The sequence below is a fragment of the Lemur catta genome, chromosome 6 (assembly GCF_020740605.2).
Source record: "Lemur catta isolate mLemCat1 chromosome 6, mLemCat1.pri, whole genome shotgun sequence".
Lineage (NCBI taxonomy): Eukaryota > Metazoa > Chordata > Mammalia > Primates > Lemuridae > Lemur > Lemur catta.
Genome location: NC_059133.1, coordinates 8,157,863 through 8,179,507, shown reverse-complemented (window position 1 = coordinate 8,179,507; position 21,645 = coordinate 8,157,863). Strand labels below are relative to the sequence as shown.

The 21,645-nt window shown below is 36.4% G+C and overlaps 1 protein-coding gene across 1 annotated transcript in view; it reads right to left on the bottom strand.

Annotated features, from left to right (window-relative positions):
* The window catches only part of ENTHD1 (ENTH domain containing 1), a 110,785-nt gene that overhangs the window by 65,869 nt on the left and 23,271 nt on the right, over window positions 1-21,645 (bottom strand). The window contains exon 3 of the mRNA XM_045554861.1: window positions 3,523-3,641. Within this exon, the coding sequence (XP_045410817.1) occupies window positions 3,523-3,641 (119 nt within the window). The remainder of the gene's footprint in view (window positions 1-3,522; window positions 3,642-21,645) is intronic.

The window sequence follows — 21,645 nt, the reverse complement described above, 5'->3', positions numbered from 1 at the left end:
ATCCTGGGGCAGAAAGGGGTCTGTGCAGTGATAGGATAAAATAAGGCAGAAGTTGTTGGACCTACCACCCATTTGTTGCCCTGGAACCTGCCTCCACACCTGCTATGACTCAGACATCTACATACAGGAGCACCTTCTGTCAGAGCAGAAGCCCTGAGGGGGCACGGAGACAAGGAAACTCAGTGGGGACTGACTAGGTAGGCTTGGGAAGATGATTCTTTTTTTTTTTTTTTTTTTTAAGACAGAGTCTCGCTCTGTTGCCCGGGCTAGAGTGAGTACCGTGGCGTTAGCCTAGCTCACAGCAACCTCAAACTCCTGGGCTTAAGTGATCCTCCTGCCTCAGCCTCCCAAGTAACTGGGACTACAGGCGTGCGCCACCATGCCCGGCTAATTTTTTCTATATATATATTTTTAGTTGGCCAGATAATTTCTTTCTATTTTTAGTAGAGACGGGGTCTCACTCTTGCTCAGGCTGGTCTCGAACTCCTGACCTCGAGAGATCCACCCGCCTCGGCCTCCCAGAGTGCTAGGATTACAGGCGTGAGCCACCACGCCCAGCCGGGAAGATGATTCTTCACCCTTCCTTTTTCAATCCCCCAAGGCAGGTGGCTTACAATTTAAGAAGTTACCTCTCCCTAAGGCTGCTGCTTCTTGGGGTGCTAAGGATAAAGACCTAACTTGAGGCACTGATCCTTAGAGTAACGAATGATTAGTTCTAGTTTTTCTGAGGGGTAGGGAAGATGTGCTCTCCACTCTAGAGTTCATTTCTGCCACACCTCCCACTTAAGTTGATAGGGCAAACATAGACTAAACAATCCTAAACAGAGCAGTCATTACCTCTCAGGTTCATCTGAGGAGCAAAACTATTTCAAAAGAAAGATAAAAAACTCAATCACCAATTTCATCATAAGTGTAGATATTAGAAAAGATAGACCAAGTATTTAAAATAAGCTTTATAAATATATGAAAATAAACAAGGAAGGACATAAGCACTATGAAACAGGAAGAAGACATGTCTTATCAAAAATATTAGATATTAAATATAAAAATAGAATAATTAAAATAATACAGATGGGATAAATAATGGAATTGATATAGGTGAGAATTATTAAATAGGATGGTTAGATTAAGGAAATCTTATAGAAAAAAGAGAAAACAATTAAGGAAACTATAGAAACTATAAAGAAAAGTTAATAGAATTACTAATATCTAGATAATAAGAGTCCAAGAAAGAGGAAAAAATGAAAACAAACAGTAGAAAATAGTTGAAGAAAGCAAGAGATAACTTTCTCAGAATTAAATAGAGATGAAAAAACTTCCCACTGAAAGTCTGAGTGACAAAGAGAAAAGAAAAAGAAAACTCAAGCATACTGCGTTAAAAGTTAAGTCTTTTCAACAAATAGTATTGAAACAACTAGACATCCATAGGCAAAAAAAAAATTTTTTTTTTCTTTAAAGAACCTCAACCTATATACTTCACACCTTATTCAAATTAATTCAAAATATATCACAAACCTAATTGTAAAACATAACACTTTTAGGAAAAAACATACGTGACCTTGGGCTAGGCAATGAGTTCTTAGATATGATGCCAAAAGCATTATCCACAAAAGAAAAAATTGCTAAACTGGAATTCCTGAAAATTTAAAACTTCTTCTGTGAAAGAAATTGTTAATAAAAAACCAACAAGCCACAGATTGGGGGAAAATATATGCAGATCACATATCTGACAAAGGACTTATATACAGAATACATGAAGAACCCAAAACTCAATGGTAAAAAGCAAACAATTCAATTAGAAAATAGCCAAAAGACATGAACATATATTTCACCAAAGAAAAGTTATAATAGCACAAATAAGCACATGAAAATATGTTCAACATCATTAGCCATTTAGGAAATGAAAATAAAAAACACAATGGGATATCACTACAAACCTATTAGAACAACTAAAATAAAAATAGTGGTAATACCAAAAGTCAATGAGAATGCAGAGAAACTGGATCTCTCACATATTGCTGGTGGGACTATAAAATGGTTAATATCCTCTCTGGAAAACACTTTGACAGTTTCTTACAAAACTTAACATGTGCTTACCATACAACTCAGCAATCATACTCTTGGACACAGCCCAGAGATATGACAACTGCACACATATATTCATAGCAGCTTTATTTATAAATAGCCAAAACCCCAAAACATCCAAATATTCTACAGTGAGTGAATGATTGAACAACTCTGGTACATCCTTAAAATGGGATGCTACTCTGCAATAAAAAAGAACGAATTACTGATACGTGCAACATCCTGAACAGACCTCAAGAGCATTACACCCAGTGAAAGATTCAATCTCAAAAGGTTACATACTATCTGATTCTATTTATTTATCATTCTAGAAATGACAAAAAACTATAGAGGCAAAGAAATGATTAGTTATTACCAGGAGATGGGGTGAGGGGTGAGGTGGGTAGTATGAGGGACTTCTTTTATGGGGATGGAACAGTTCTGATTCTGGTGCTGGTTACACATATCTATCTATACACCGGCTAGGACTGCATAGCATCACACATACAAACACAGAAATGCAAGTTTAAAAAACTGAATACTGAACTGAAATACTTAACACTGAATAAAGTCTGTAATCTAGCTATCACTGACATACAAATGTCCATTTCCTGGTTTTGATACTATACAATAGCTATATACAATGTCAACTGTGGAGAAAGCTGGGTAAAGGGTACTCAGAACTTTGTGTACTATTTCTGCAATTTCCTGTGAGTCTACAATTATTTCACAATAAAAAGGTTTTTCTAATGAGTAGAAAACAATAAATTATTCAATAGATTACATATTGCCTATCCTCAGGGGTACAAGTAAAATAAGGCATCTATCTTACAGTATATAATAAAATACTAGAGGACATATGGATCTCAACTCTTACAAGAAAAAATAAGAGATTTTTTATCACATTGGGATAAAAAAGAATTTAAGATTTTTAAAAAAACACAGACCATAAAGGAAAACTTTGATAATTTGACCTTATTAACATTTAAAACCCTGTATAACAAAAGACGCCAAAAACAAAGTTAAAAGACAAGCAGAGCTTCTCCTAGAACACACAAAGCTGGAAAAGGCAAAAACAACAACAACAACAACAACAAACCCAGATTGTCCTTTAGGGCACTGGTCCCCAACCATTTTGGCATCAGGGAGTGTTTTCATGGAAGATAATTTTTCCACAGACGTGGAGGCGGCAAAGCAGAGGCGGAGCTCAGGAGGTGATAGGAGGCCTGGTTCCTAACAGGCCACTGACTGCTATTGGCCATAGCCTGAGGGTTGGGGGCCACAGCCTTAGGGCCTCCAGAAAGGAACACAGCCCTGAGGACACCTTAATTTTAGCCCAGTGAGACCTGGGTCAGACTTCTAATCTACAGAACTGTAAGATAAATTTGTGTTGTTTTAAGGCATAAAATTTGTGGTAATTTGTTAGAGCAGCAATAGGAAACCATGACAATGACTTACGTCTGTTGATTTCCAAGCATTAATCTTGAGTGGAAGTGTTTCCTGGGACAACACAGTTTCCATGGGCAACAGAATATCTTGGCACTGCTCTTGTTTTAATCCCGCGTTGGAAGCATTTTCTGTCAACAACATAAAGCTAAGATTGTATTATGGCAAAAAACAGTAATGTTTTCATATTAGTTCACAATTTTCAAGTTAATCACGTCTCAAGATTCATTTTGCCTGCTAAATATGCATCATCTGCCAATGGTAACCTATAAGTATTAATCACTAATATACCCCTTTATGATAATTGACAAGTTCAGACTGATTTAAAAAGTACAACTTTTCTAGCCCTTTCCCACATCAACTCTGTTATAACTTCATTATTTGAAACATATTTTTTTAAAATAAGGTATAATACAGTATAGAAAATAGTTTGAAAATGTGAAAACTAGTCAAATGAAATTTTAGCAAAGCAGGAACTATAATTATTCTAATTAATATTTAAAAGAACTTTATTACTTCAGTGTGACTTTCATGTATGCTAAGAAAGACTAATCAGAAATATATAGATTTGATAAGAAAACTTGTAACACAATTTTTAAAATTTAAGCATAAAAGAAAACACTAATGAAAATAAACTGATATTTCTGCTCACATATTTTTACTAAATTTAATGTTTTTGCAGTCTCAATATCACTTCCTTCCTCTGTTAATTACTATGTATTAGTACCAATTCTAAAATCTAACTCTAAAGGTATTTAGTACCAACTCTTATCTCAGCATACTGTTGGGTACAATAAGTATAAGAAAGCAAACTTCAAACTGGTGTGTGACAGTACTGGAGGTATGTAAAGACCTCCAAAGGGCTAGGTGGGCATAGTTTTAAAGGAATCAATTTCCAGATTAGCAACTTCCACATATATTCTTTCCAAAAACAAACATGCCTGAGAATGTGACTGCACAGAAGCATCAAGCTAGTTCTTCCCCACCCCCTTCCCTCTCAATCACTTTTCTCCCATTTTACAAAAGACAGACATATCCTCACCCATCTTATTACGGTACCTCTTCCCAAAGCAAAAGAAACTCTAAGGCCCCAAACAACAGTAAAAAAAATACTGGTATAGGGGAAGCCTCCTTTAATTAAGGCATGGAAAATCCAAGGTAGAGCTTCAAGATTGTCCTGTCTCACACATATTTCTTTCAACAGTAAAGCATGGAATAAGTAACAAGGTACTTTGGTCTGTACCAAGATGTTTGGTATTCAGATATATTATAGTATGGAGCAGCAGGACAGCTGAGGAGTTTCATTTAATGTCCTTGTGCTTTTCATCCTTCAACTACTGTCAAAGAATGCTTCATCCCTAAGGCAGGCTCCCCAGAGAGCAAAGCAAAGAAAGCCTGGGAGGCAGGGACACTTGTGTTATCAATGCAACAAACTCAAGGCAAAGCTCCATGCTTTTGCTACTCATCTTAGGAAAAGAATTTAGGAGTGTGAAGACAGTCAGAGCAATGCTTATTTACACATTTATTTGAATAAATAAAGTAAGACGTTCCCTGAAAAAAACTTAAGATCTGATTTGCCTAAGTTGTTTTGACAATGAGGGTTGGTGTTGTCAACTAAGTTATATGGTAAATCTTTTCCAAAAATTAAATGAGTCAAATCTGCAGTGCTGAAGAGTTGATGAAAATATATTTAAAGCATATGATACAATAAAATCATTTTCTCAAAAATTGTTATATTGACAGATACATTGTAACTAATATCTTAATTTTCTCCATATTTTCTGAGTATATTGAGTTAAATTAAAGTATAACAGATATAATTAATAGTTATTTTGATAAATTCGAGTAAAGCTTTTTGGTATTATTCCCAGAAATTGAGAACGTAAATTACTCCTAATGACTGCTTAACAAATCTTTTTCTAAGTAGGGTGGTTCCAATTCTTGCTTTCAATAACACTGAAGAAAGACCTAATCAAGTTAACTGTCAACAAGACATGAAAAATATTTTTATAATAAATTACCATATAATTTTTGGCATATTACTTGGAAAGAATTCATAGAATTGACAGTCATTGCTACAACAAAACACTTTCTAGACTCATTACAATTTAGATGAACAAGTTTTCTAAGCATTTACATCTATAAAAATGTAAAACAATTTATGCTGAACTCTACTTGTATCTAGCAATAAGTATTATTCTTATATGAGTAAACACGCAGTCCCATGTGTCTCATAAACGAATTTCCAATTATATTCTTTGATAAGTATTCATAAAAATTTATAATACATTTATGTGGTTCTGATGAACTGTACACTAACAATGACTATATTGATAAGTCAATCTAGAAGAAACATCAAAACCTCTGGTCATTTAGAAAATTTAGAAAAATAATTACAATTAATATACATGTTGATATGTATTTCCAAGCATAAAAACACTTTATATTAGATAAAGCTCTGTGAGGAATGTGGAATAAAAACATGACTTCAAGGAGAAAAGGGAATAATTTAAAATTTCCAACAGTTAAAGAAGACTTCATGTATTTTTTTTCAAATGAATAACTACAGGTATCGATTACAACGGTATTTAGATTCCTTTAGAAGACTGATATAACAATTTTGGTTTGTTTTTCTTTTCTGTCTTTAATGTCAATATTAGCAATATGCCAGAATTATATCTTTTGCAGTGTATTATAAAATTTCACATGTCAACTTAAAAATGTGTGAGGTACATAATTTTTCAATATTATTTTAGAGGTTTTGCAAGAAAAATATCTTGAAAAGCAATGATACAAGACATGGTTTTTACCTTCAAAAAGGGTATATCCTAAGTAGCTGACTCTAATACAGACTTACAGGAAACAATCAGAGAACAATTACGTGCTAAACTTTCTTGAATTAACTAAACTTTAGGAATATACACTCTAAGGAGAAAAAAAGCAATGTTCACCAGAGTAATCAGAAAGATCCTCAGAAACGAAGTAAAATCTGTGCAAGGCTTTGAAGGATAAATGTAGAGGAAGAGAAATTATTCCAAGCATAAGGAACTATGTGGGCAAAAGGAGCAAGTATGGTAGATGCCAGAGATACTAAAGAAACAACAAGAATGTTTCATCTATAGTTGTAGCTTTTCATTTTGTTGTAACTTCACATGAAAATGAATAATTAAAATGGACTTATTTTGCACTTGGAGATTTTATAATTAACACTGGCAAACAGTGATGACTTGGGGTTTAGATCACCTATCTACTTTCATTGGATTTATTCAGGAACTATATTATCACTCCAGCGTTCAGCAATAATCTGTGAAATGATAAGGACTCAGGTTTTAGACATCACAGAAGTAGATTAATATAAATTTCAGAAAGTCAATTTTGAAGTAAACTGCGAGAGAAATAGAATTGTGAAAAATATCTTGCATTTTTGGAGATGTATTTTTGCCTAGAATAGCTAAAATGTTATAAAACTATCTTAAGTTATTTTATGGGGCAAGAAGGAAAGCTACGGAATTTCATTAAACTCTTCTTTGAGTATCAGATAGCCCAACACTGGAAGTGAGGTGTGCTTAATTAGATTAGGTGATTATACATTTATTCCTGTATTTTCATAAGCAAGTGGAAGGAGAGAACACATATTTAGTTCCTTAGTGGAAATGAAGTCTCTTTGGTATCGTGAACTACTTACCAATTGAAATTGTGAAGTCACAAGCCAAGAAGGACTAGTATGTGAATGAGAAACTTCAGGGGAAAAAGTGAAGATGCTGCAGGAAATGAAGCTACTGAGTCACTCAAAGATGAATGTTTAGATAGCAAGGCTGTAAGTACTTTGTAGAAACTATCGAGAGAGAAGCTGTGGATCTCACTGAGCATGTACCACTCAGATAATACCACAAAGCAGAACTGGTAAGCCCTGTGATGATATTTCTTAGATGAGATATCAAACTGACATGCAAACTATTGATGCAACAGTATATTTTGGAACTGAAATGCTCCATAGATTGAACAAATTTCCGAACTCTTCCATTTATTAATTAGCATCTAATAAACACTGCTGCTATGGATTGACAGTGTCCTTTCAGGTGTAATTTAAGTAAATTAAGTAATTTACTTAAAATTAATTTTTAATAGAAAAACATATTTCATCATAGAAAATACTCAGTGGACTAATGAAGAACTGATAAGATATAAAAGTAAAGTCTCATGGTTAAATTTATATCTGACTTTCACAGAATCATGAGTTTGGAACTCTGACTCCAAGTTCATTGTCTTGGCATATAATTACACTTAAGCATCTTCAAGTAATTGATATTTGTCCTATTTTTAAAAAAACTTTCATTTGGTAATAATTTCAAACTTACAGAAAAGTTGCAATAGTACAATGTCCATATATTCTTCATCCAGAGTCACCCATTGTTATTATTTTGCCCCATTTGCTTTATTCCCTATTCTCAATTTATGTACACATATTAATATTGCCCTATATTTTAAATCTAGAGGAAAAGTCATTATCGTAGGTTGGGTTCCCCAGGAAGCAGACTCTCAGACTCCGACGTGTACGTGGGAGAGGTCCATTAGAAAGCACTCTTAGAAACGGTATCTGCAAGGAGCAAAGGATGCAGTATTGGGCCAAAGGAGAAACTGAACTGTCATGCGGCTGCAACAGAGGTCTCAGCAGATCCCTGCAGGAGCTTTGAAGCTGGAATGGCTCTTCACAGTTGTCCAGTGTTGAAGTCCATATCACATCCACAAGTCACTGGATGTAGGATCCCTTAGGGAGGCGGCATGAAATTGAGCGAAGAGGCTCTCTTCAACTGTTGGGAATTCCCAGAAGAGGACTCAGCCGAGAGCCCATAGCCATCAACCTTCCCAGCAGCAGAGGGAAAGAGTGCCTTGATCCTGAAGCAAGGATCTGGGAGGCACACACAGCATCCACTGTAGACACACCTCTGTGCTTCTGCTTTATTACTCTGCTTCTATTTACTTCTGAGAAATGCTTCAAAAGGACAGGAGATACAGTATACAAATACTGTAAATCTTTCTTGACAGGTGAGATTAGTGGGGGAAAGGCATGTTTTTTAAAAAGGTGAAAAGAGAAGGACAAAGACCAAAAAAGCAGAGATGTTTAAGCAGATGATTTTTTTTCCAGAAATGGGGTCTCATTCTGTTGCCCAGGCTGGAGTGCAGTGGCACAATCATAGCTCACTGCAGCCTCAAGCTCCTGGGCTCAAACGATCCTCCTGCCTCAGCCTCCTGAGTAGCTGGAACTACAGATGTGAGCCACCATGCCCAGCTAATTATTTAATTTTTTGTGGATACAGGGTCTTGCTATGTTTTCCAGGCTAGTCTCGAACTCTTGGCCTCAATTGATCCTCTCCTGCCTCATCCTCTCAAAGTGCTGGGATTATAGGCATCAGCCACTGCACCCAGACCAAGTTTTTTAAATTAAATTTGAAATAGGTAGATAAGAAAAAGTGGGAAAGAACCAACTTTTATTGCTGGAGATCTTAAAAAGTGACTTCAAGTAATTTTATTTCAGCATTTTGTTAACAATAGTATATAAAATTGAGACACTGCCAATAGTTCTCATGTAAGAATAATGGGAAACAGGAAAATTCGCAAACTATGTTAAATGCTTAGCTCCAGGGACAAGGAGAAATAAACAATCACTACAAAAGCAGGTTTTGATATCCAGGTTTGATATCCCGGGTTAAGATAGTGTGAAAATACAACACAGAATTCCCATCACCCAATACTTAATGAGATTTTTTTAAAGTAACACTAATCAAAAAATTTCACAACAGTAATCTAACGTGGAAACAGATATATAAAAGTAATTTCTAAAAGAAAAAGAATAAAAATAACTGGTGGCCGAGAAACAAAACCTAGGACAAATAACAGCCAAAGTTTATTGTGCTATATCTACATTAGCTAAATTGCTTCTGAGATAAGGGTAGGATTGCAAAAGAATGAAATTGGACCCTTATCTCACAAAAATCAACTCAAAATGGATAAAAGACTTAAACGTAAGACCTGAAAGTATAAAACCACTAGAAGAAAACATAGCAAAAAAGCTTCTTGACATGGGTCTGGGCATAGAATTTTTGAATATGAAAAAATTTAATATAGTTTCCTTAGTTTTATATTGCTGCTATAACAAATTACCATAAACTTATTGGCCTAAAACAACACCCATTTATTATCTCACAGTTGTGTAAGTCAGAAGCCAGGCAGGTTGACTGAGTTCTGTTTCTGGGTCTCACAAGACTAAAATCAAGGTGTTGGCCAAGTTGGATTCTTATCTGGAGTCTGTGGGAAAGAGTCCACTTCCAAGATCATTCAGGTTGGCAGAATTCAGCTCCTTGTAATTGTAGGACTAAGGTCTCCATTTACTGGCTGGCTGGCAACTAGGGGCCATCCTTAGCTTCTTCTAGAGGCCACCGGCATTCCTTATCACTCTATCTTCAAGCCAGTAGTGCCTCAAATCCTTCTCACACTTAGAATCTAACTTCCTCTTCTGTAGCAGCTGAAGAAAACTCTCCGCTTTTAAAAGACTCATGATTGATCAGGCCCACCTGGATAATTTCTTTTTTGTCATATTAATGTAACAGTCATGGGCGTGATAATTCATCATATTCACAGGTTCTACCCATGCTCAAAGGGGTGGGGGTTATTGAAAGGCAAGGGTCATTTGGGGCTTATTCTCAGAATTGTGCTTACTATAAGAGTCAAATTTATAAATGCTTTTTAAAAATAGTTTACACTTTTTCTTTTATGTTCAAGAACTCCTTCTCTATCTCAATGTAAAAAAGATATTCTCCTAAATTTTCTTCTAAACATTTTAAAGTTTTGCTTTTTTACTTTTAAATCTTTAATTCATTCAGAATTTTTTAATGCATAAGGTAGAGACCTAATTTCATTTTTTTCAATATGGATAAACAATCATCCTACTATTATTTATTGAGCAGTTCATCTTTTCCCCACCAGTGTGAAACACCACCTTTGTCATTTACTGAGATTCCGTGGTCACATAGGTCTGTTTTCTGGACTTATGGCTCATTCCATTGGTCCATGAATCCATCCTGCATCAATACCACTGTCATGATTACTATAGTTTTAGTCTTATTATTAGAAAGGCAAGCATTTCACCTTATTCTTCTTCAGGAATATTTTGGATATTCTTGACCTTTTGATTCTTCCAGAGAAATTTTGGAATCAGCCCTTCAAATTCAATTTTTAAAATCCTTTTTGGATTTTGATTGCAATTGCACTGAATGAGTGGTTCTCAAGTGAGAGCAATTTCGGCCCCTAGAGGACATTTGGCAATGTCTGCAGACATTTTGATTTTCACAACAGGAAGGGATTTGTGCTAATAGCACCCAGTGTGTAGAGGCCAGGGTTGATGCTTAACATCCTATAATGCACAGCCACCACAACAAAGAATAACCTGGCTCAAAATATCAACAGTACCAAGGTTGAGAAACTCTCCACGAAATTTAGACAATTTGGAGAGAACTGACATATTTGATTATTTTAATAAACATGGAATATATTTCCATTTATATAGGTCTCCTTTAATGTATTTCAATTAAGCATTATAACCTTTAGTATCAGATCTTATACATCTTTTGTAAGATTTACTCCTAACATCAAGATTTTTAACTATTACAAATGGTATTTTTAAAAAATTATTTACTATTTGTTACTGATACATAAAATATAATCTGATTTTATATCTTGATGTTATAGCAAGCCACTTTGCTAAAACTCTTATTTTTATGTTTATAGATCTTCTCGAGTTTTCTATAGAAAAATTCTATCATAGGCCAGGCGCGGTGGCTCACGCCTGTAATCCTAGCACTCTGGGAGGCCGAGGCGGGCGGATCGATCGAGCTCAGGAGTTCGAGACCAGCCTGAGCAAGAGCGAGATCCCGTCTCTACTAAAAATAGAAACAGATTATCTGGCCAACTAAAAATATATATAGAAAAAAAATTAGCCGGGCATGGTGGCACATGCCTGTAGTCCCAGCTACTCGGGAGGCTGAGGCAGTAGGATCACTTAAGCCCAGGAGTTTGAGGTTGCTGTGAGCTAGGCTGACACCACGGTACTCACTCTAGCCCGGGCAACAGAGCGAGACTCTGTCTTAAAAAAAAAAAAAAAGAAAAATCCTATCATCTACAAATAACGTTTGTTTTTTCCATTCCAACACCTATTTTCTTTTACTTGTTTTACTGTGATGGCTAGGACCTCTAGTGCAAAGCTGAATTAGAAGGAGAATGGGAATCCTTTTCTTCTGATTCTAAAAGAAATATTTCCACATTCAAAAGTATGGAAACTTATTTATATTTTTTATTGACTTCAAATTCAATGGTATTTTGGTCACAAAAAGTGGCTTATGTGATACAGATTTTTTCAAAATGTAAAGACTTTCTTTATAATAAAATCAATTATAAAATCTATATTTTAAAAAATGTTTTATATACTTCACCTATCAATAGTTCAAAGAGATGTTTTGAAATTGTCTACTATGGTCTGGGTGCGGGGGCTCACACCTGTAATCCTAGCACTCTGGGAGGCTGAAGCGGGAGGATCACTTGAGGTCAGGAGTTCGATACCAGCCTGAGCAAGAGTGAAACCCCATCTCTACTAAAAATAGAAAGAAATTAGCGGGCCAACTAAAAATATATAGAAAAAACTAGTTGGGCATACCATGCACATGCCTGTAGTCCCAGCTACTCGGGAGGCTGAGGCAGAAGGATTGCTTGAGCCTGGGAGTTTGAGGTTGCTGTGAGCTAGGCTGACACCATGGCACTCTAGCCCAGGCAGCAGAGTGAGACTGTCTCAACAACAACAACAAAAAAAATTGAAATTGTCTACTATGATGGTGGATATTTCCATTTCTTCCTGTACTTTACCAGCTTTTGCTTTATATACCTTGAAGTTATTTTATTGGGCATATTCACATTTAGAAATGCTGTATCTTCCTGGGGAATTGAACATTTCATCATTATTCTTAATAATGTTCTTTGCTTTAAATTCTACTTTGTCTGATATCAATATAGCTACACCAGCTTTCTTCTAGTTAGTATATACTGATTTATATTTTTCCACCATTTGCTTTCAACTTGCCTGTGAATTTATACTTGCAGCATATATCTGGATTTCTTTTTCCCCAATTTGATACTCTCTGCCTTTTAACAGATGAATTTAATCTGTTGCTATTTATTGTAATTATTAATATACTTTGACTTGTTTTTATTTATTTATTTATTTTTGAGACAGAGTCTCACTCTGTTGCCCGGGCTATAGTGAGTGCCATGGCATCAGCCTAGCTCACAGCAACCTCAGACTCCTGGGCTTAAGCGATCCTACTGCCTCAGCCTCCCAAGTAGCTAGGACTACAGGCATGCGCCACCATGCCCAGCTAATTTTTTCTATATATATTTTTAGTTGGCCAGATAATTTGTTTCTATTTTTAGTAGAGACGGGGTCTCGCTCTTGCTCAGGCTGGTCTCGAACTCCTGACCTCGAGCGATCCACCTGCCTCGGCCTCCCAGAGTGCTAGGATTACAGGCGTGAGCCACCGCGCCTGGCCTGACTTGTTTTTAAAATTTTACTTTTTAATTTCCATTTGTCCCATTTTATCTATGTTTATTGCCCTTCATAAAATTTTAAATTTTTTCTTCATTCCACTTGCTCACCACTTGTTTGTAATTTATTCACTCTATTTCTCTTCTTTTAGAGCCTATTAAGGTCATCATGCACATCTACCTTTAAAAGTTTAGAGTCAGATGTTAACCTTCTGTCAAAAAATACAAGGGCTTTTAGAACACAACTATGCTGAGCCACTCACCCCCAACTTACATACCATGGCTACCCACTATTTTAGCTGTCTTTTTGAACTCAAAAATTCGACATTATTTAATACAGAAAATGTTTATTTAATTTTTACATGTTTACCATTTGTTCATCATTCTCCCATGCATTTCCAACCATCTTTCTGGAACAATTTTCCTCTTTTTGAGGTACAGCCTTTAATCCAGGTCTCATGGTAGTAAACTCTCAGTTTTTCATTCATCTATAAATAACTATTTCACCCTCATCCTTAAATGATAGCTTTGCTGGGTACACAATTACAGGCTGTTATTTTCTCTTAGCATTCTGAAGATACTATATGACTGTCAACTGGCCTCTACTATAGCTGATGAAGAGAGTTTGCTGACATGGTAACTGTCATTCCTTTGTAGCAGTATCCTCCATATGGCTTAACATAACTTTCATATTTTCCATTTTCTTTGGATATATCTTCTAGTTCACTAAGTTTTTCAGTTCAGAGGTATTCTCATTTCTATGAGTTCCCTTTTTTCAAATTGAACCATTCAGTCTTAGTAATCTCTTGATAATTGGTGATATATCCTTCATTTATTTAAATACATAGCTGTCATACATCCTGAATCTGACCTTAGCAATATCTACAGTCTTTGGGGAACTAAATACATTCTTTGCTGCTGACTTTCTCCTGTTTCAGTGATATTGAATTGTGAGCCCATTGCTTGACTTAAACTGGTGAAAATCCTAAGGACCTAACTTGTGAATTGAGTCGATTTTCTTCTTGCAGAGAGAACTACCTGGGACCACTTCAGCCCCTGAGGGTCTGGGTTCAGTATAGTAATCCAAGGTTTTCCTTCCCAATGTTCAAGACAGGCCCCATTTCATTTTCTGAATACTGACAAGTTCCCTTAAGCAACTCAACCCCTATAGTCACAGGCAGAGCTCCTAGTCACTCTGACCCCAGCTCTCATGTTCTGTTCTTATTTTCTTTTATTTACTTACTTATTTTAAATATTTTGAAGGAGAGATCCTTGAAGAGTTCGCATACCTCCTGTGAGGCCAGTAATATCCCGTATAGTGTGTCATTTCCAGGCTTTGGTTATTCTGCGATAGATGGAGCTCATATTCTTATTGCCATAAGTAGACCTTTAATACTTTTTACTAAAAAACAGCATATGGAGGCCAAGGTGGGAGGATCACTTGAGAGCAGGAGTTCAAGACCAGCCTGGGCAGCATAGCAAGACCCCATTGCTAAAAAAAAAAAAAATCAGCCAGGTATAGTGTTGCATGCCTGTAGTCCTAGCTACTTGAGAGGCTGAGCCTGGAGGATCACTTGAGCCCAGGAGTTTGAGGTTGCAATGAACTATGATTGTACCACTGCACTCTAGCCTAGGTGGTAGAGCAAGACCCTGTCTCAAAACAAAACAACAGCATATGGTATATTTTTATAAAAATAATCTCTAATTATCCATCTCTCTGTATGTATGTATGGATAGAAAGACACCTAGAATTACATTCATCTAACATTAATAATGGCTATTTCTGAATCATGAGACTAGAAGTGATTGATTCTCTATAACAAGGCTGTATTGTTTTTATAAGAATAGAATGATTTTCTAAAACAAAAACAAAAGAAGAATAAGCAGAATGGAAGCAAATACAGGCATATGTAGCTTAAGAGCAGGGATACGTTTTGCGAAACACATTGTTAGGCAATTTTGTAGTTGTGCAAACATCATAGAGTGTACTTAGAAAAACCTAGCTGATAACACAGCTAGGCCATATAGTATAGCCCATTGCTCTAGGTTACAAACCTGCACAGCATGTTATTGTTCTAAATACTGTAGGCAATTGTAACACAATGGTAAGTATTTGTGTACCTAGACATATCTAAACAAAGAAAAGGTACAATAAAAATACAGTATTATAATCTTATGGTACTATTGTCATGTACATGGTCCACTGTTGACCCAAAAGTCATTATTCATGACTGTACTCAAGGAGGTTAAGAATGGTTGGTTTGGGGTGGTAGGGATAAGTTATTGTTATTTTCTTTTTTCTACATTTTTAAATTTAAAAAAACAAACTGCTTGACATTTATCAATGTAATTGTTTCAGTAACAATTACAATTTGCACCATAAGATCTGCCATCTCATCTGTATGTGATAAGACAACCAAGTATGACTCCACATCAACTCTGTTAGTACAAATGTTCATTTTAAGAAGTAATAACATCAACATTGATGTTTTTTATTATAAAAGCAAAACAACTACTTAACAGTATAGTAAGTCCTTAATGACATTGACAGGTTCTTGGAAACTGCAAATTCAAGTGAAACGACATGTAACAAAACCAATTTTACCACAGGCTAATTGATATAAATGAGAGTTAAGTTCCTATAGCATATTTCTGGTCATAAAAACATCACCAAACTTCTAAATAAAGACCAAAACATTTCTAATATTAAACATTGAAATAAATGTGAGCTATACATACATTTAAGAAAGATTAACAAAAACAAGTAACATAATTACTTACCTGCTGTGTTCAGTTCAGGGTTGTGGGTGGATGGAGCCTGCCCTAGCAGCTCAGGGTGCCAGGCGGGAACCAAACCTGGGCAGGACACCATCCCATCACAGGGAGCACACACACAACTCCCTTACACTGGGACCACGTAGACATGCCAATTTACCTAACACGCACACCTTTGAGATGTGGGAGGACATTGGAGTACCTGGAGAAAACCCACACAGACATAGGGAGAACATGCAAACTCCACACATATAACCTTGGCTGGGAATTCATTGTTTTTCTCATCAATGTTATAACAATGTTAAATGAAACATTATTCAAGGACCTGTTGTTTAATTTTTGGTTCAACAGCAATCATACAGTTTGCAGGGAAATATTTCCATGATACAGAATGCTATTACATTTAACATAGACCAGAGCAATCCTTCCTTAATACAGGTTCCAATGCAAAGAATGATTCTATAACACTAAAGAACTCTTTATGAAAGATCAGATGACCAACATGGGTAATGTTTTGCTGATTTGCTTGTAAGCAGTGTCTCTGGAGATAGTTTGTGTAATAATCATTTCCTGTAAGGAAAGAGCCTAACTCTGATGCTCACAGCTGAGTTACAACTGTGCTTTTTGTAGGGTTCTGCGTTACCATCAAACAGCAATCATCCTTTGGCCCATCTCTGACTTCAAATATCAAAATCACCTAAACAAAAACCACCCAAAGCTATCTACCAGAATTAAAACGTGGGGAAAACATCCAGGAATAGAAAAAAATAGAAGTGGTGATGTGTGTATAACACCTTCTTTAAAGTACCTCTTTTCCCTTGCTAATTTACCACAAAGAAGCAAGGCACAGCTGTTTCAGTTCTACAGCCTAAAGCCTGGGAATCAGATTTTTAGCAACACATTCAATTTTACATTTCACTGTAACTAAATAACTCAGAGATGTCTTTAAATTCCTTCTGATGGAAATTTACCTGTATGATACCATCACTTGCCTCCATTTTCTCTATAACTCAAATGTTACAGTAATTTTCAATTTCTCTCATTCTTCTCCAATATATCACCCACTTACCCAATGTCTCTCTATACTCTATCTTTAAACATTACTGTTCCCCCATTTTTATAACCTTAGAGCAGATCCTGGATACCTAGATTGAAACAACTCTTACAAAGCTTCCTTCAATTTGTATCTCCTTCGTTTCTACACAAAGTAGTAAGAATTATCTTTCACCAACAGCTGTTTTCAGTAATAAGAAAGCTAAGTTCTGTGACTAAGCTAAACATCCCTTCTGTTCTCCAAGGCCTACAATGGTTCCTAGTTGCTAGCTGTATCAAATTGAAATTTCCAAATACTGTTTATTAGGTCCTTTATGAATTGCTCTGAGTGTTCTCAACTGTCAGTATTTTTCTACATATTCAAATATATATTTTTTGTTCCATTTAGTCAGACAACCATATATTACCATGCTTAATCCACTCCTTATTTGTATTCTCTTCCATGATGATAGAGACTATTTGCTATCTCCAATACTTATTCTCCCTATCTTCCTTAACAATACAATCTCTTCACTTTCTTTCTGGGCACACAGCTGCCCAGTATAACGGCTGTATCTCTCAGCCTCCCTAGCAGCTAGGAGCATCCATGTGACTAAGTGCTAAACAGAAGTGTAAGCAAGATGTTATGAGCAACTTTGAATAAGTGTCCTTAAAAGGACATATATTCAACCCCTCCTCTCTCATACTGGCTAGAATGCAGCTGTGATGGCTGGAGCTCAAGCAGCTATGAATCTGAAGTGGGGGTTAAAAACTGAGTTTGGTGGAGCAACAAGACACAAAAAGCCCTGGACCCAACATCACAGAGAGCCATGTCAATCCTAGAATGTCTACAATGGATTACTTTAGGAAAGAAATAAATTCATACTATGTTTAAGCCACTAGCATTTTTGTGACCTCTACTACTGTCACTTGTGGATGCACCTAATTCTCATTGATCTACCCATCTTTAAGTTTTCATTTGCTACTTGTCCTGTCCTGCTAAGAATACCCCCACTAAACCTTGCTATCTTTTCCCACCCCACCTCCCAAACTGTTGGTTCTCTTTTTTCTTTTAAAATACAGCTACACATTCAAATGCCCACATAGAAATAGCATTGCCAAGTGTACTTAACCCAATTGCTCTTTTTTGAACACAAACACACATATCTAAATAACCAATATGTACCTGTATAGATAGTAGATAAATGAAATAAAAATAATGCACTAGGTTAATAAGTATGAAATGTCCGATTTCCTTAAGTATTGACAGTTGGTATCTGTGACAATTCACTTTGACCCTTCTTGTTTTATTTTTATTATGAAGGTACATCCTCAGTCTTTCAAGCACATGTTTTGGCTTGTGATTATCTTTCAATTTTTTTTTGAAACAGAGTCTCGCTCTGTTGCTCCAGATGGAGTGTAGTGGTGTCATCATAGCTCACTGCAACCTCAAACTCTTGGGCTCAAGAGATCCTCTTGCCTTAGTCTCCCAGGTAGCTGGGACTACAAGCACATGGCACAGCACCCAGCTAATTTTTCTATTTTTAGTAGAGACGGGGGTCTCACTCTTGCTCAGGCTGGTCTCGAACTTCTGAGCTCAAGCAATCCTCCTGCCTTGGCCTCCCAGAGTGGTAGGATTACAGGCGTGAGCCACTATGCCTGGCCCCAATTTTTTTTAGAGCAATTTCTGTGAAACCACAGGTAAGTAAAAAATTCATGTTATTTTTGAATATGAGCTCTGTCATGGAACCAATGCAGCACAGACAGCTCAAAATATCAACAAAGTGTTCGGGAAGGATGTGGCTAATGAATGCACAGTATGTCGATGGTTTGAGAAGTTCCATTCTGGTGATTTTAATCTTGAAAATGAGCTACATGGGTGACCTAAGACCAAAATGGATAACGATGAGCTGAAAGCTGTAGCAAAGAAGAATCCATCTCAACCTACATGTGAATTAGCAGCAAGGTTTGACATTACTATTCCAACAATATTGAACCATTTGAAACAAATGGACAAGGTAAAGAAGCTGGATAGATGGGTTCCGCATGAATTAAACAAGCATCAGAAGAGAAATTGTCTTGAAGCTTGCCTTTCTTTGCTGTCATGACATAAAGGTGAACCATTTCTTCATCATATTGTTACTTGTGACGAAAAATGGATTATTTTTGACAATTGCAAGCACTTGGCACAATGGTTGCATAAAAATGAAGTGCCAAAACACAGTCCTAAACCGAATATTCATCAGAAAAAGCTAATGGTGTCTGTTTGGTGGTCCAGCGCTGGTATTATCCACCACAGCTTCATGAAACCTGGTCAATCAATCACAGCGATGCCTACTGCAACCAACTGGATGAAATGAGGATGCTTGAGATTAAGCAGCCAAGATTGGTTAACAGAGACAGGCCAATCCTCTTGCAGTACAACGCTCGACCACATGTCCCACAAACAATGTTGCTCAGACTATAGAAGCTGGGCTTGGAAACTCTGTCATCTGCCATGTTCACCAGACCTTGCACCCACTGACTACCACTTCTTCCAGGCTCTGGACCACTTCTTGCAAGGAAAAATATTCCATTCTCAACAAGCTATGGAAATGTCTTTCACGATTTCATCACCACTCACTCTCCAAGCTTCTTCGCTGCTGGCATAAACAAGCTACAGGTAAGATGGCAAAACTGTATCAATAGTTTAGGTTTGATTAACTGTTCTGCTTGAGATATAATAAACTACACTTTTGATTCGAAATTGGACATTTCATATTTAATGACCTAATACCAGATTTTTTTTAACAAATTTACTACAGCTTTTACATCCATTCTCTATTCACATTAAGTGATACTCTTACTATAGATTTCCTTCAATGATGCTATCATTGACCAAAACTCTTTTGTAACATGTTTTAGTGAAACAGACTTGAAAGCAAACAGTACATCACAAGATATACACTCCACTAGAGCAGAAATATACTCGATTTGCTTACCATGCCTGGAATAGTGTCTAACATTAAGTAGCTAGTCAATGTGTTTGTGGTATTAAAAAAATAAATTGTAGTGAAAGTTTATTTGAAGATGGATTGATTTTTGTATAAACAGTCAAAACCATTCAGAGCTCAGTGTAGTAAATAAGATGTGTCATAAAACTGGAGAATATCATTATGAAAAAAAACCACAATCTATGACTATAAAACAATACACTAGAATTTCTTGTATGAATCATAAAATCAGACTTGAGTTACTTCTGCATCTATTTAGGGACTCACTTCTTAAGCTTACAATTAACCAGGCCAAGTCTGCTCCAGTTTCAGAGCATCTGCCCCTGCTGTTCCCACTGCCTGATACACAGGCACACCTTAAAGATACTGCAGGTTTGGTTCCAGAGCACTGCAATAAAGTAAATATCATAAAAAAATAAGTCACATGAATTTTTTGGTTTCTCAGTGTACATAAAAGTTATGTTTGCCCTATATTGCAGTCTACTAAATGTGTAATAGCATTGTCTTAAAAAATGTACATACCTTAATTAAAAAATACTTTATTGCTAAAAAATTCTAATGATCATTTGAGCCTTCAGTGAGTCATAATCTTTTTGCTGGTGGAACATTTGCCTCATTTGGGTGGGGAACCGGTGGCCTTGGGGCTACATGTGGCCTCTGCAGGATCCTTGAGGGCAGCCTTTTGACTAAATGCAAATTTTACATAACAGATCCTTTTATTAAAAGGGGTGCAACAGAGAAAGATGAAGCTTGTCTTGTGTCCTTTGGTGCATAAAAAAGAACAATCTTGAAATCAGAAGGCCGCAGGTTCCCTACCCCCTGGCAATGCTGTTTGGTAGCATTTTACCCACAGTAGACCTTTTTCCAAAATTGGAGTCAACCCTCTCAAGCCCTGTTGCCGCTTCCTCAATTAAACTTATGTAATATTCTAAATCCTTTTTTGGCATTTCTACAGTGTTCACAGCATCTTCACCAGGAGTATATTCCATCTCAAGAAACTAGCCAGGCATGACGGCAGGTGCCTGTAGTCCCAGCTACTCAGGAGGCTGAGGCCAAGAGTTAAAGGCTGAAGCAAGCTATGATTGCACCACTGCATTCCAGCTTGGGTAACAGAGCAAGACCCTGTTTCTAAAAAAATAAGAAAGAAAGAAAAAGAAATCACTTTCTTTGCTCATCCATAAGAAGCAACTCCTCATCCATTCAAATTTTATCATGGGATTGCAGCAATTCAGTCATATCTTCAGGCTCCACCTCTAATTCTAGTTCTCTTGCTATTTCCACCAAATCTGCAGTGATTTCCTCCATTAGAGTCTTGAACCCCTCAAAGTCATCCACGAGGGTTAGAATTAACTGCTTCCAGACTCCTGTTAATGTTGATAGTTTGACCTCCTCCCATGTATCACAAATGTCCTTAAGGACATCTATTAATAGAATGGTGAATCCTTTCCAGAAGATTTTCAATTTACTTTGCCCAGATCCATCAGAAGAATCACTATTCATAGCAGCTACAGTCTTATGAAATGTATTTCTTAAACGATAAGACTTGAAAGTCAGAATTATTCCTTGATCCATGGGCTGTAAAATGAATATTGTGTTCGCAGGCATGCTAACAACATTAAACTCCTTATATATCTCCATCAGTTAATTATAAACACATCTACATTAATTAAACAACATTAATCTCCTTGTACATCTCCATCAGTGTTCTTGGGTGACTAGGGACGTTGCCAATGAGCAGTAATATTTT